At 54.3% G+C, this 15,721-nt stretch overlaps 1 protein-coding gene across 1 annotated transcript; it reads right to left on the minus strand.

The window, feature by feature from the left end:
- Positions 1-4,085: 4,085 nt before the first annotated feature.
- LOC311527210 (COMM domain-containing protein 4-like) lies at positions 4,086-12,722 on the minus strand. Its single transcript, XM_084640926.1, has 8 exons — positions 12,525-12,722; positions 10,811-10,882; positions 10,068-10,133; positions 9,073-9,112; positions 7,032-7,151; positions 6,485-6,565; positions 5,509-5,685; positions 4,086-5,233 (listed from the first exon to the last, which is right to left on the minus strand). The coding sequence occupies exons 1-8, from the start codon at positions 12,525-12,527 to the stop codon at positions 5,193-5,195; spliced, it is 600 nt and encodes a 199-aa protein (XP_084497052.1). The 5' UTR covers positions 12,528-12,722; the 3' UTR covers positions 4,086-5,192.
- Positions 12,723-15,721: the final 2,999 nt, after the last annotated feature.

The raw sequence follows: 15,721 nt of genomic DNA on the forward strand, positions 1-15,721 counted from the left end.
TGTCCTTACATTTCAGTGTACAGTATATAGAGCAGTATAAACAAGTCATTGTCTGGATGAAATTTTAGTTTGTACTCACTTCGCTGGTGCTTTTTCAGTAGCCTGTTGTAAAACTAGGCAATTATCTAGATGAGTTGATGGACCCCCGGAAGATCTCTGCGCACCCTTAGGGGTATGCGTTCCCCTGGCTGAGAACCACTGATGTAAATGCATACTGACCAGTGTCAGAAAAGAGACAACACTAGCTACAACAGGCAACCCTGACAGACATGCAACTTCAAGAAGTTCTAAGTTACATAAGGGCCAGCTGGCCCAAATATCTAAAGAACACTACGGAAGTGAGAAGAGACTGCTTTGCAGTACATGGACAATTAAGCGAGTCAAATGGACACATGACTCAAGGCGATTGTGTTGTAATTCCAAATGAAATGAGAGGAGAAATCCTAAACCTCACCCATGAAGGACATACCATGTTGCAGTGTAATCGAGAAACTGAAATGCACTTTTGCTCACTTCCAGAACAATTAATGACAGACAACAGACCACAATTCCCTGCAGCAGAATTTAAGTCAGTCCAAATGAAATATGATTTTGACCGTATTAGTAGCAACTCACATTACCCACAAGCGAATGGAGAGGCTGAGAGAGCTGTACAGACAGCTGAGAAAATCCTACAGCAGGAAGATCCATTCCTTGCTCTTCTGAGCTCCTGATCAACACCTAATGGGTCTAGTCCAGTACAATTTCTGTTGGGAAGACAACTCAGAACTAATGAGCTGACTTACATTATTTTCTAGTCTCCAAAGTGGCCAGACATGGAGAAAGTAACCAAAACAGATAAAAAGGCTAAAAGAACTTGGACTTTTACAACAGACATAATCATTTAGAGAACTGCCGGATATAGAACCTGGTGACCGTGTTTGTGTCGGAATAGGATGGACAACTCCAGCTATTGTAAAGAAAAAATCCCACTTTCTCACACTCATTGCAACAACTGGCTGTGGTTGGTTTGGAAGCCTCGAGTCATCTTTGTGTTCTACATCGTAGAGTTTGTTTTGAAAACAATCAATCAACACAGCAAACTGTACAGCTGGCAGATGCAGAACACAAAGATGACTCAAGGCTTCCAAGCCAACCACAGCCAGTCATTGCAACTAATACACAACCAGATGATCAAACTTTCTCATGTTTGGATCATGTAATGAATATGACAAACTGGGAACAAGAGACTGAGGGGGAGTGGACATGTGGGGCGTGGGCTGCTGGACACGTTTTCAGGACTGGGTCAGGGTAAGTCAGAGGGGAGAGGGCCTCTGGAGTCCGGATTCACCCAGACTTGGCTGTAATTTCCTGTACTAACAAAGAACTTTTCTACGCTGTGGTCCAGACACCTAATAAATCCTTCTGTTTTACAACACTGGCTGAGACTCACTGCTGACTGAGGAAGTCGGGGGTACCTGGCTCGCCTTCGGGGTGTGTGTAAGGCTTCCCCAGGTGTCGTATTCAGGTGGATTCGCTGTGGGGAGCTCATGGTGTGAAACAGGGGTGCTGAAGGTTCCGAGGTCCATCCCAGGAGGTGGTGAAGCCAAGGAGGTGTACCATAGTGAGAGTCCCCCATACAGCCAAAACAGAAGAGACCTTGCCACACCCATGCCCTCCCTCTTTTACGTGGTGTAAAATAATGCGGATGTTGGATGTTCAGAAGCTGGGCTGGTTTTAAACTATCCCTCATCACTGAGTTTGTCTGACAGCAACCCTTCTCCTTTGCTAAAACAGGGACCCGGCCTGCTGTTCGACACACTGAGCTAATCCTACTGAGACTAACTTGGAGGCCGAGATGGGTTAGTTTATATTCCATTTCTGTAGCATCTTTCAGCCAAACAGCTCAAAGCACTTTTCCAAGGGGAGTAAGCATTAGTCTCTGTAGTGGGATTGCAGTCATCCCTCCCCTTCTGGGTCGGAGGCAGGCCACCCCCCTTACTATGTCACTGAGATCACTGCCTAGTCTCAGGGGAATTAGGAGCGCAGGCGTTAGTGTCCCAACCACCTTAATGGGCAAAACCCCAGCCAGTCTATAGGCACCGACCCTCAGGCCCGGGCAGAGCAAACAGGGAGTCTATGAGCTCCGGCCCGGGAATAGCAACAAAGGTTTAGGGGTCCAGGCCTCAAACAGGGCACGGCACCAAACGGTCCAAAACTCCAGCCCTAAGGCAGGGCAGTGAATAGTCAAGTGTCCTAGCTTTGGTGGAGGGTAGGCTAAGAATGGCCACCTGGCCACCAGTGGGGAGGTTGACACCCCAGAGGTGGGGTGGCAGTGGATAGGGGGACCTGGGCCCATCTGACTCCACCGGGTCCCAGCCCAGGGCCCTAACAGTGGCGGAGTGTTCAGTCCCTGGGGCAGCGGGGAATCCCACTGCAACACACTGATCGCGTTTCGGGCAGCACTACAGCCAGACTGGAGTTGGCTGCCCCTAGGCCACTTCCTACCCTCCCTTCGGGGTGTACCTGGATCAGTGGCTGTCCTCCATCTCCCCTGGGGCAGGTGGCCAGCATCGTCCCGACAGCTCCTTTGCTGACACAGGTTCCTCCAGGAACAGGGTGTTTCTTGGCTTGGCAGCGAAGCCAGCAGACTGGAGAGAGCAGTATGCATCTGTCTCCCTCGCTGTCTCAGCCCTGAGTTGGATGCTTCACCTTATACACTTCCTGTCCTGCCTATCCACTTCCGATGAGAGGGATGAGATGGGTCTGGCTCTGGACACAGAGGGTGGTTCCTCCCCTTCTGGGTCGGAGGGAGGCCACACCACCTCACATTCAGTGTTGCCAGCTCTCATGATACATTCTTAAAGCCCCAGCTCCTGGAATCATGCGATTCACAGCTTTCATTTAAATAAAACAAAACAAAAAACCTGACAAAGTACCCTCATGGTTGCTGAGACAATAAGCAAAAACAGGAACCCTAAAGGCTCAAAAAGCAGAAAAAAATAAAACCACAAGATTTATTATTTTTGAGCCAATCTCATGGTTTTGGGGGACTGATTCATTATATGTGAACACTTGGGGTTGGCAGTGCTGGTTTCCCACAATTGCAGATGGGGAAACTGATGCACAGACAGGCAGAGCTATTTGCCTGAGAATACAGAATCAGTGTCAGAGCCAGGAATAGAATCCAAAACTCCTGCCACTCTGGTTTACCTCCCCAGACCATGCTGCCTGTGATGGACAAACCAACCACCAAGAGACGATGGAAGAGGCAGAAGTGTAAGTCAAGACAAGAAAATGGGGATTAAAAATAACAAAATGGCTTTCTCCCCTCCCTCCAAGAAGAAAATGTTATAAAGGGATACCACATTTGGCCTTAGAAACTAAACAATTTCGTGTACCATTTTAACTGTATTGCCTTTCAATTAATGGAACACGGCCTTATTCTTAACAATACAGGGCTGCCCTGGTCCGTTGCTGTTCAGCAGCAATTTACCAAATGTAGTTCAAAGGCTGCAGTTAAAATGGTTACCCACTTCACTGCCTCAGGGCTACGCGGGCTTTGCACTAAAGAAGCAACTGCATGATCCCCAAGCTGTGACGTTCCTGTAAATCAGAGCCCTGAGCTGTAGCCAGGAAAGGGGGTTAGCACAATAGGGCACCAGTGGCAGGGGCCAATGTAAACGGAGCACAATTTAAATGAAGTTACCAAAACCCAACTGGTCCCCCGATGGCTGTGTTACCAGAGCTGTGCTTGGGGCAACGGCTGGACTAGCCAGGGTTGTTACAAGACAAGGCTGGGGCGAGCGAATAGTTTATGGACTTTGCCTACCCTGGCTCTGGTTTCTACAAAGGTCAGGACTGAAGGAACAGGGAGGGTGTATGTGGGATGGAGAGACATTGACAGAGCTGCAGGGGGTCGGCAGCTGCCGGTGTGATTAATTTTGCCTGTGGCATCAGTCCCTCCCGTTCAAATACGAAAGATTTACTCCAGTTATTTAAAGAAACGTCTCTGTTCCCCATCTCATGAGGGTTTCAGAAATGAGGGCACAGGGGTAACAAGGGAGGCAGCAGTGCAAATTAAAAACGCTCCTGCGGGGCACTGCCTTTGTTAACCACGTGGCTTTATTGGATCCTGTTGGCAAAACAGGAAACATTACAAATAACTGGCTTCATGTGCCAAGGCCAACCGTAAACACATGGAGAGATTCGCAGATGCACGTTCCTGCTGATCCTTTATTCCATGCACTGAGCTGCCCTGGAAAAGGTGGTAGGTGCGGGGGGTGGAAGGAAAGATAGAAAAGCTGCATTTATTCCCCCACAGGCAAGAGGCTCCTTTAGAGGAAGTGGAAAGAACAGTGGCAAAGTGCTTTTTAGGGGAGGGATGCGGGGGAGCAAGAAGGGACTAGAGAACGCTCCATCTGCTTCAGCTGCCTGAAACTTCCCAACCTCTTATGTACGACTGGGAGAGTTGCCCCAGCCACAGGCATCCCAGATTGCTGCAGGAGTTCAGTCAACAGGTGATGTGGAGCTGGCCTAGCCGCAGCGTTTGGTGGGCTGCAGCACGCTACGTCTCCAGAGGAGACATGGGAACCCGCGCGCCTGCCCTGGAGTAGCCACAGGAGACAATTCAGGCAGAAGCAAAAGGGCAGATCAGCTCCCTGCAGCTGTTCAGGAACAGAGCCACCAACAAAGGGCTGGGCAGGGGATTTCAGGGTCTTTCAGTGTTAAACTAGCCTCCAGCCGGCAGGCCTGGGTATTCTCCGGAGGTGTGTGTGTAACACGGTGGCATGGCCCAAGGGTTTGGACACCTTTGTTATGGGAACTCCGAGCTGAAGCTGGTCTCGAGGTGGAGATCTCATTAGCAGATGCAGAAGCCACCAACCCCCCCATCCACCATTGCTCTGGGGGTGGGTCCTGGGGTGGGGGTCCTAGAAGCACAAGGGCTTGTAGGCAGGTTGGAGGAGGGGCAGGCAGGAGACAGCAAGAGAGGTGGGCAGGGGAGACAGCAGCCAGCAAGAGTGGGAAGAGCAGTCATCAGTTTCAGCTGCAGGGATCTGAGAAGGGAGGAGAGAGCCCAGTCCAACCTCTGCCCAGGCAGTGTCTGCGGTTGTGTGCAGCGAGGGGCTTCCCCAGCGGAGGAACCACACCCACCAGACTCTCCGATGGGCCTCTGCACAATCAGCTGGCTCCTTCCACGCTCGCTGCCCTCCTCAGCTGAGAGTTTTCATCATGGCGTGGGCCTGTCTCAGCTCTGAAAGTGGAAGAGGAGATGCAAACAGCCAATGGGGGCAGAGTGACCTGGATCTCAACAGGGGACGCTGCAGCCAGTTCCCAATTCACTGGTCACAGCAGGGCAGAGAATAACCTCTCCGCTGTGAGCAGGAACAGAGAAATGACACGACAGGAGACAGCCGATCTCTGCCCCAGCCAGTAGGAGGAGCAGAGGGGACACAGGAAAGGAAGCACAAGCTGGCAGGGCAGGGACGAGGCGAGCGATTCCAAGCTGCCCATCTGCTGTCTACTCACCTGCCAGTAAGACCCGGAACTTCTCTGCTGACATGGTCATGGCAAAGGGCTCCGTCCCGCCTCGGTCCCCGTCTCGCACGGTGAACTTCAGGTGCACGAGGGGCTCGTTGACCTGCTGGAGCTCACTGGAGCTGAGTGTGTGATCCACCCTCCAAGACACAGAGTCCAGACGGTTCACTGAGGACAGAGGCAGAGCCAGTCTCAGGTTTGCACTGTCAGTGTAAAACACTCTCTCTATGCACAAGCCGGCGATATGGATTTGGGAAGCATTTTTCAAGAGCATTAAGCGGCTTCTCCCACCCCTGAAATGCAGCCACCTCTGGTGTGTGCGCAACACAGCAACTGTCTTACCAGCCCACAGCAACAATGTAAGACATTACAGGAAGGAAATGTCTCCAGTTGAAATAACAAGGGAGTTTCGGTCAGTGGAGTGGAGCGCTCCGAGATAGCTGTGTTATCCCAGCCACAACCCTCATTGCAAAGATTCCCATGAGTCCAAGTGGTTAGCACCGCCTCAGCTCTGTCTCTCTTTGTGGCAGTGAAAGACAACGTAGAGGGCAGAGCACTGCCTAGTGCATCACCTGCACCACTCCCCGCTGCACTTGGATTATCCCGGAGGTGAACTAACCTGGGCAGCTCCTAACCTACCGGGCTGACAAGGTCCCAGCTCAACGTGGTCAGACAACAGGGTTCTGCTCCCAGCTCCTGGTCACCCCCTCGGTTGTTGCTGAAAACCCAGGCACCCTCAGCAAACTGACCCGGTCCCACAGCCCTCAGGAGCAAGTTCTCCCCAGGAAGTCCCAGAGGAGAATGGCTGGGGAAAGTCCTATTGAACTTCCATCCATGGACACAGGAGAACAGCTGGAGGAGTGGGGGCAGTGGGTACCAGCAGGGCCTGTACCCCTGCTGAAGGACCATCTCTCATCCGCGGCCTGGAGCAGTGTCAGGTTTGCACGGCCAGAGGGGGAACACTTACATCTCAGGCTGCGTGCCCTCAGGCTGTCCTGTAGGGGGCTCTGTTTCTCCTCATAGGACCGGCATAATCCTGTGGCATGTTCTACAAAACACGGAGACCAAGAAATCACCCACCAAAAAGCATCAGATCGGTCCCTGCACAACACGACTCCAGTTCCAATGGGCTCAGAAGGGATCCTGGCTGCAAACAGCTGAGTTGGCCTGTTTAGCAGGGGGACTCTAACAGGATGCTGATGCTGGGGCGTACCAGGGATACCGAGGGGACAGTGGTACCCTAGGGCATTTCAATCAGAAGATGGCCCAGGTACTGCTCCAAAGTCCTTCCTGCTAGTTGACACAGCGAGTTCTAACTTCTCGCTGATGGGAGAGTGCTGGAGCAAGGGTGGAAGGACACAATTATCCAGAGTTACAGCCTGGTGCGTGGGGTGCATAGACCGGGCTCCTCCTCTGGCTGACGTCACACCAGACAGGCTGCTGCTACTGACCCCAGGGCTCCCCAGTGCACTGCAGCCCACTCCGAGGGACCCATCCCCTGGCACTTCCCCTACCTTTGGGCAGCCCCAGCTGTTGCAGCTCGCTGGACAGAGAGTCGCTGTCTACGCTGTGTTTGGCCGCACTGGAGAGGATGAAGCTGAGCACGGCAATAGTGGCCTTCACGTCCCCAGACTCTGGAGAGAGAAGGAGAAATCTTTGGGCCTCTGCATGGCAGCAGGGCTCTTCCCTGCAGGGAGGCAGCTTTGATAAACCCTTGCAAGGGTCCGTCTCCATTGTCGTAGGATCCGACAGCCCTTGACGTGGCCTGCCCTTTGCAGTTCATCGTCTGCAAGAGACTAGAGAGGGTGCACGGACAGACGCCACCTCGCACTGGGCCACAAGGGGCAGCAGGGAAACAGGCATAAAGAACTGGACTCATTGTCACCAACCTGGGTGAGAAGCAGCAATGGGCTGATATGTGTGGTGGGGGGGAGAAGAGTCAAGTGCAACTGGCAATGGTCAAAACAGGTTAGGATTTAAACAAGCCTGGGACAGGCAGAGGTTAAGTCTAACTATAATCAACTGATGCTAGGGATCCAAATACTAATAATGGCCAAGGGCCAGAGGAGTAAGGGCCTGTCTAAGCGAACACTTAGCTCGTGGCAAGCAGGGGTGTAAAGCTCCCCTGCCCTAGCCAGCTGCGTACTGTCCATGGACCCTGCTGCTGCAGACTAACAGCTCCCTAGGGCACTTTCACCTACTCCTGTTTCCAAGCAGGGCGGATCCCAGGCGCACTGCGGAACTCGGGGTGTGGAGCAGGGTCCACCCAGTCACCTAGCACGTGGCCGATTTACACCCTGGTTTGCTGAAACTAACCATTCGTACAGCCAAAGCCTAAGGTTAACACTGCACCATAATCGGGCCAGTGGCAGTAAGGGCCAAGCCACAGCACGGCAACTCAGCTGGGGTCAGCTCATTCATAAAAACCAAACCAGACATTTCACAGCTTACATCACAGTCCCATCTGGCCTCGATCGTCCAGTCTGATCTGTGTAACACAGCCCACTGGGCGTCCCTGAATTAATGCCTGTTTGAACCAGAGCAGATCTGGATTTAGAAATCGCCAGTGATGGAGAGCACTTGGGCAGTTGTTCCAGTGGTTAAGGACCCTGTTAAAAACACCTTATTTCCAGTCTCAATTGGTCTAGCTTCAACTTCCAGCCATTGGCTCATGTTAGACGTTTGTCTGCTGGACTGAAGAGCCAATTATCAGCTGTTTGTTCCCCATGTAGGTACTTACAGGTTCCCATCACATCACCCCTTAACCTTCTCTTTGTTGCGCCGACCAGGCTGAGTTCCTGGGACCCATCCCCTCCCGTCTGCATTGCCACACTAAAACAGCAAGTTCTGCAGGGCAGGGACGGGGGCTGTTCGGGCAGCGCCTGGGAAGTTTTGATTGCTACTGTGATCACCACAACCATCAGGCGCAGGGCTCTTCCACACGCTCAGGAAAATGGTGTTATCCCCCAACGCAAGGGCCCAGAACCACCCAAAAATATAAAGCCAGGGCAGCGTTTGGAGTGAGAAGGGGAAACTCGTCAGGCTGCCGATTAGCAGCGTCTCCCCCAGACAGAACAGGGGCAAGGACCCTGGGAGATTAGCAGGGCTCCTGTGCTTGCTCACAAGCAGAGGGTGCCGTTGGTTTCCAGTGGCTGAGCATTAACTCTTCAGGCCTTCACTGCTTCAGGACGTGCCTCTCCACTCGAGACCCCAGCCAGCGACGCTTTTCAGACAATGTGGCTAACAAAGCCGAGCCCGGCGCCCATAAACACTGCAGGTAAAATGTCCTCAGCCAGGGCACTGGGGTGTGGAATGGGCCGGGGGGGAGGTAAGAGTCAGCCAAAGCCTGGCCTAGCATCTCAAAGCCACCGGTTTTCCGCAGCCTTCCTGCCGTAAGCACAGACAGAGGAATGTCAATTCTAGTAATGAAGCCAGCAAAGCTCCCTGGAAGGCGGGTGAGGCAAAGAGCCAAATCCACCGTGACGGCCTCATGGACAGCACTAGAGGAGTCCAGGCTACGGGCACCCAACTGCTCTGAAAGGGAACGACACTCACCAAACTTTGCATCCGACGTTAGCTTCAGGATCTTTTCATACTGCAAGAGAAGAGCAACACCCAGGTCCATCAGCCCCAGGGGACCCTGCTCCCGGCGCACACAGCACGGTGCAGAATGATCACTGAGCCCTCACTGAGCAGATCCTCCATGGGGCAAGCAGAGCCAGGCTAAGGTCAACACAAGGGGCCTCTGGTTTTGGGTGCACTTGGAGTCAATAGGAGCAGTGGGGGCTCAGCACTTCTGAGTAATGGGGCCAAGGTGTCTCAAGGGGGGACCCAAATTACTAGAAGCTGTTGGATTTAGCCTAAGTAACTTGCCCAAGGCCACATGGCACATGACTGATCTGGGACTAGGACTCCTGGGTTCCTGGCTCCCACTAGACCAAGCTGCCTTCACAATGAGAGGGTACAGGATGGGCCATTCCCACTGGCTGCTAGTGCTCCAGGCATGTCCTACAGGGAACCTCCACAATCCAAACAGCGGGTCAGCTGCTGTCTGTGATGGGCGTTACAAATGGCTCAGGCCCATGTCCCCAAGCGGCCAAACCCCCTTGCTGGGAGACTGCAAGGGAATCCATTTTGTCAACCACCGGCCATTCTCCTAGCAATGGCAGGGCTAATGGGTGGATGAGGTGAAACAGACCACACAGGACCCTTAGAGCAACTATTATTTACTAGTAAGTATTTAGCAGCTGTACGACCCTTTCCACCAGCAGATCTCCCCGATGAGGGACCATCACTGGCCTTCTTTTACAGATAGGGACACAGGCTTTAGGCACCCTGCCCAAGATCAGTGGCAGAGCTTGGAATAGAACCCAGGTGTCCTGACTCCCACTCTGATACCCCACCCACTCCACCGCACTGCCTGCCCTGAGGCTGGCCAGCTCGACATGGCCCATGCCACCTAGCCAGTGGGAGGGGAGACTTGAGTCTCTGCAATCGCAAGATCCCAGCTCAGCTGGGCTGAACGTGGGAGAAGAACGCCCTTCACTTACATCAATCCCCTCACCCTGCAGGTCCTTGAGCACCTGGCCACAGATGAGCTTCAGCTTCACCGAGGACTGGAAAGGAGAGAGCAAGAAAATAAAACCCCACCACAATGCTGGGCCCGGCGGGCACTGTCTGGCAGGAGTCTGAGCTCCCCTCAAAATACACGCTCTCCGCTACTTCAGCGGGACCCATTTCAGCCTTGCCCTGCCCCAGCCAAACAGCCACTGGTTTGGGTTGTTTTTAAACCACTCGCTTCTTGCCACTTTGGGGCACACCATGGTTTGGATTCCCTGAGAGTTGGATGCAATGGTCAAGCTAAAGCCCCAGGCAGCTCTTGTGCTGCACTGAGTGTATTGCTCGAGCCCTCAATCAAAGCCTGATCTACGTACTTCCCAAGCCTCTCCCCGCTCTCTTAAGAGATGCCCTCCCTGCTCTCTTAGAGACGCCCTCTCAACCAGGGACAGGTGCAGAGTTCACGCCGGTTGCTCAGGGACCTGAGCTCTCCCCCTTCATCAGACACCCCAAGTCCCAGAGCTCAGATCGGGATGCATCACTCAGATATTCCCATTGCTCCCCCAGGCCGTAGATACCCCTCTCGACGGTCAAGGCTCCATGCTGACTGTCTGGTTTCACAGCACCCGATACTGTCTCTGTGGGGGTTTAAGAGCAAAAAGTGCTCAGATCCCAGGCTGCTGGGCACTGGGTAAGATCCAGAAGAAAACAGAGAAAGAGAAAGCTTCCACTTAACTATTTTGGCCAAGGTGCTGATTTCGGCCAGGACCCAGTCGGGACAGTCCAAGTCTCCGCAAAACCGGAACCTCTGGAAGGAGAAGATCGGGGGCAGTTAGGACCCAGGCGGCCTTTGGGCCAGGGGACGTCAGCGGCAGAGAGTCCTTTGCAGGGCAGCCCTGCTGTTCTTGCCAGAGCAGGGGAATCCTCATTTCCCACCGTTATTGCTGCCCTGTCTCCATTGCACCAGAAGAGCCGTCCCCCCTGAGAATTCTCTCTTCTCTGGGTACTTGGCTGCCCTAATCTCCAGTCTCTGCTCTGGCTGAGCCTACTGCAGAGTTGGACAACAGCTGGGTCGATCCGGAGATGTACAAATAACTCTCCTCCTCAGGCCCTGGGTCCCCACTGTATAAGGCCCCGTGAACTCAGGCGCAACGGCTCCGTGCATGGAGGCCGTCAGCCTTTGGAGCAAGCTCCTGGGGAGAACAACCAAACTCAGCTGGCCAAGCTCAGCCCTGGCACGAGGGGATGCAACTACCCTGAATTCAATGGGCTTCCCCCAGGGCTGAACTGGGCCCAGAGTCTGAAGGAGACAGACTCATCCCCGGAGAAGGAAAGAGTTGGAGGGGGCTGGGGTATGCCCAGAGGGATCAGTTTGATGAAGGGGTGGGGTGAAGGTAGGACAGGGCAGATGGCCCCTTCCTGTTCCTAAACCTCTTCCATTCCTAATAGCTGCCAGTTAGGCCGCAGCTTCAGCAGTTTAACCCAGCAAATGCTGGTACAGACCATGAGCCTGCATCCTGGAGCAGCTGCTTTATACCCGCTGCAGTTAGGCAGTGAGTGCAAGGGGACAAGTCTCTGGGAGCTCACGTATACAGGTCCACAGGCTACAGAACCTGGCATAAGCTGCTCAGAGCAGGGGGCAGACATCTGGGTCGAGGGGAGCAGGATGGCTGATCCCCCCAGTGTTTAACATTAACGTGGCTCTGAAATGATCCTTTCCCCTCCCACTCATTCCCCTGCACATCCAGTGCTGAAGCCTTTAGTACTCCCTGCTTTAGAAACACAGGTGCTGCTACAGCAACAGCCCATCAGACCCGGCATCCTGCCCCCAGCCCTGGCCAGTGCTGGCTGCTTCAGAGGAAAGATGCATTACAAGGAGTTGTCACTTGCCCCATCCTGCAGGGCAGTACTCTGGGTGGTGGGAGTGAGGCAGGGAAGGCAGCGTTTCCTTCCTGACCCCTGCAGGCTACTGGCCTGCACCCTGAAGCAGGAGATTCATTTATCCCGAGCACATTTAACTAGGAGAGGTATTAGAACTCAAAGGGGCGTCATTCCATTCCCCGGCTGCCACTGTGGGTTCCCCAGGCCAATTACCCACTGTGCAAAGGGGCAGCGCTTTCCATTTGCTCCAGCTCCTTCCTGGGACCCCACTGATCTCAGGTCACCGGAGGGAGGAAGCAGTTTTTAAGCCAGACCCTTCACAATGTTTAACCCCAACTCCCCTCTCCCCCCAGCTCTCCCCCTTCCCTGATGCACATGTTAGGAAGCTCGTGACACTGGCCTGGCGAACCCCAAGGACTGGGCTAGTAACGGGGAGCCCCCAGGCGTGGCTCCCGTTGTACCCAGAGTCCCTGCTGCCCCAGGAACTCAGCTCTGCATCGCCCCCGGCCCCCAAATCCCAGCAAAGGCCTAACACCCCCCAGCCAGCCATGCCCGGCGCCTGCGCTCACCATGGTTTCCGGCTGTCTCTGCAACGCCGGGCACGGGACCCCTCACCCACGCCAGGGCTGGAAGCCATCAGCTGATCTCGGAGCGCAGTCAGCTGACCACAGACTTCCCTGCGCCGCAGCCTGTCAGCAGCTCGCTGAGCCGAGTCAGCTGACCGCAGGGTTAGTGACACTTCAGCCGTGGAGCCTGCTGACTTATTGCACAGACTGAGCCTCAGCCCCTGGCAGCTCTTCCCTGCTGCCAGCAGGGGGCGGCAGAGGCCTTCAGATCTGGGTCTTAGGCGTTCTAGTCCCAGCTGCGAAGCAAACCCCGCGGGTTGCCCCTGCCCCTTCGGCTGCTCTGAAAGGGAGACAGACTGAAAGAGCAACTGGATGTCCACTGGCCTGTTAACCCTGCTAGCTACAGCTGCGGCTCCCTGCTGCACAGGATGTGAGCATCTCATGCTCTTAATGTATTTGTCCTCACAACATTCCTCAGAGCTGTAGAGCTGGTGCTGGGGGTCGGCCCCACGCTGGGTTGAAGTGGTTCCCATCATATACAGGGTTTACAGTTTAGTTCAATAACTCTCAGCACCCCCACTAGACAAACTCTTCCAGCGCCCCTGCTCAGAGGGAGGGAAGTACACAGCACAGAAGAGGAACCGAGGCAGAGAGACTAAAGCCCAGATCCTGAAAGCTACTGCCTTCCCTTGATTTAAATTCAGTGGAAGTTGGGAGTCTAAATATCTTTGAGGATCTGGGCCTAAGTGATTTGCGCAGGGCAGGGACTGGACCGGACCCCCCACTCCCGGCAGCAGAGCCCCTTGGAGGAAGGGCACCTCTGCTCTGGAACCAGTGTCTGCCAGGGCTGTCCCGAGGGAGTGAGCTGGGCAGGGAACAAGAAGCAGCAGAAAAACCATTCCATGGGCCACCCTTCCCCGGAGAACTCCCCAGCTCCACTCCGGGCGCAGCTGAGAAGAGCTCAGCTCACTGGGTTAGGAGCAGAGCAGGTGGATGCTGAGCTGTACTGAAAGTCCAGCTTTGCTTATCTGACCTTTGTCACCACAGGAACCTAGTGCCTCACAGTCACTAATGGGTACTCCCCTCCCCACACCCTTCCACATGCTATCCCCATCATGGGGGGTCGGGAATGGAGGCCCAGGCTCAGGGAAATGAATTGCCCGAGGTCCCACAGGAAACCTGGGGCCAAGAGGGGAATTGAACCCAGCCACCCGAGTCCCCACCCCGTGCTCCACCCTCAGGGCCATTCTTACAGTCCTGGTACCCGAATCCCCACCCTGTGCCCTACCCCCCAGGCCATTCTTACAGCCCTGGCACCCCCTGGGTTCTGAGCTCTTGAAAGTTGGGCAGCACCTGTTCACTATTGTAATTAGCCAAAGGCTGCTGGGCACAGACCCACCAGGTTTCCTTTTGTAGGACAAAGGACACCCAGCTGCACCAAAATCCAGCCCAAACTCTCATCGGGGGAGGCTGGAGTTGGCCTTTTGAGCAGAGATGACACCATCCGCGCACCAGCTGTTCTGAGCAGCTGGGCTCAGCCATGCCCCCCAAGCAGCAGAGCCATGCACAGGACCTTGCCACGCTAGCCCGAGAGCATTAACTCGTGCCTGGCTCCTAGAAATGGCTTACCATGGGATGTCGGTTACTGGAATCAGGGTGGGAAAGGAGGGACCCTCCCCCACTAACTCCTCTTCCAAATCCATTCAGCCAGGACCAGGAGCTTGGGGAGGGGACTGAGCCCGGGACCTGTGGAGTCCCTGCTCCCACTCCCTGAGCCTCCAACCCCCTGAGTCGTGGGACTGTGATGGGCAATGGGGCAGGAACAGAGCTGGACAGTTATCCCAGCTGAGCGCGGTCTGTGGTCTCCATGGTATTCGTGAGCACACTAGGTGGGGAGAGGCGCTGGAGTGTCTCCTAGCAGGAGGCTCTCAGGGTAATTTCAATGGAGAGCTAGAGGTAGCTTTAAGCTGACCCCTTCAGATTGCAAATCCATGAAGGCCAGCGGGTTTGGGGGACTCCTACCTTCCCCCCTGCGACAAGGAACAGACAGCAGCAGGGCTGAGTCCGCAGCTCCAGGGCGGAACAGGAAGACATGGGGTGCTGCTGACCTCACCTTCATCCTGCGGCAGCTAGTTCCCTGGCAGCACCACACTAGGATTTCCACACATACACCCCCAAGAGTAGCAACATGGGGCTCCTGGGAAACAAAGCCTCACTCTGAAATGCAGCTCCCTGCCGCATACCCTGCCTCTCCTAGGGAGGCTCCTGAAGGGGAATAAAGGTGTTTTCCAAAGTGCCCAGGGGTCTGACCTCCTGGCCCCCTTGCTCATTAACAGCATTCACAGCAGCATTCCAGGCAATACAGGGGTCACCCCCGCTCCAGCCCACCCCAGGGAGGAGCTTCTCGTGGGAGAGTCTGGGATACAGCTAAAGGGGTCACCTCCTTCCTCGCCCATTCACTAGCGGGAACATCCTCCTCAGGCAGGCAGCAGCCACCTCAGTCTGCTCAGTGCTCTTCATTTACTCTGCAAGGATGGCAGTGTCACTTGACAGCTTGGGCAGGGACTGGCTGGCCTAAAAGAAAAGGTCCCAGAGTAAGACAGGCCAAATCTGGGGTAGCAGCTGCCGCGCTCAACCCCACCAGCAGCGCAGGATCTACGGCTGCTGGAAGAGGAAAGCCAGGGTTAGAACTGGAACCGAGAACTTCCGCCACATCCCTGTCACTTGCACATCCCACAACTGGGAGCTCACTCTGCTTCATGCATTAGCAGACACTGCAGCTGGAGCAGTGGGAGTTGTGTTTGTGCAGCATGGCTTTTGGAGGGCCCTGGGGTGGTGCTGCCTAGTATGATGGGCAGCAATTGCTTTATAATTCCACCTACAGAACTGTTGATCATAGACCATCAGCCTAACCACCAAGGCTCTTCACAGCCTAGTTGTGATAGACTGGGGCAGGTATTCAGTGGAGAACCCACCCCCCATTTCAGAGTGGTAGCCGTGTTAATCCATTTCAGCAAAAAGAATGAGGAGTACTTGTGGCACCTTAGAGACTAACAAATTTATTTGGGCATAAGTTTTCGTGGGCTAAAACCCACTTCATCAGATGCATGCAGTGGAAAACACAGTAGGAAGATTATATATACACAGAGAACATGGAAAAAATGGGTGTTGCCATACCAACTATAAAGAGACTAATCAAT

The sequence above is a fragment of the Lepidochelys olivacea genome (genome assembly GCF_965140295.1).
Source record: "Lepidochelys olivacea isolate rLepOli2 genome assembly, chromosome: 10".
Classification (NCBI taxonomy): Eukaryota; Metazoa; Chordata; order Testudines; family Cheloniidae; genus Lepidochelys; species Lepidochelys olivacea.

Excerpts from the sequence above, each read along its gene's own strand:
- LOC311527210 (XM_084640926.1), bottom strand. Across the intron at positions 10,134-10,810 it reads TCAGCACCTTGGCCAAAATA|TCCTCGGTGAAGCTGAAGCT; the intron begins GTTAAGTGGAAG and ends TCTCCTTTCCAG. Across the intron at positions 5,234-5,508 it reads GTTCCGGGTCTTACTGGCAG|AGCTGAGACAGGCCCACGCC; the intron begins GTGAGTAGACAG and ends TTCCACTTTCAG.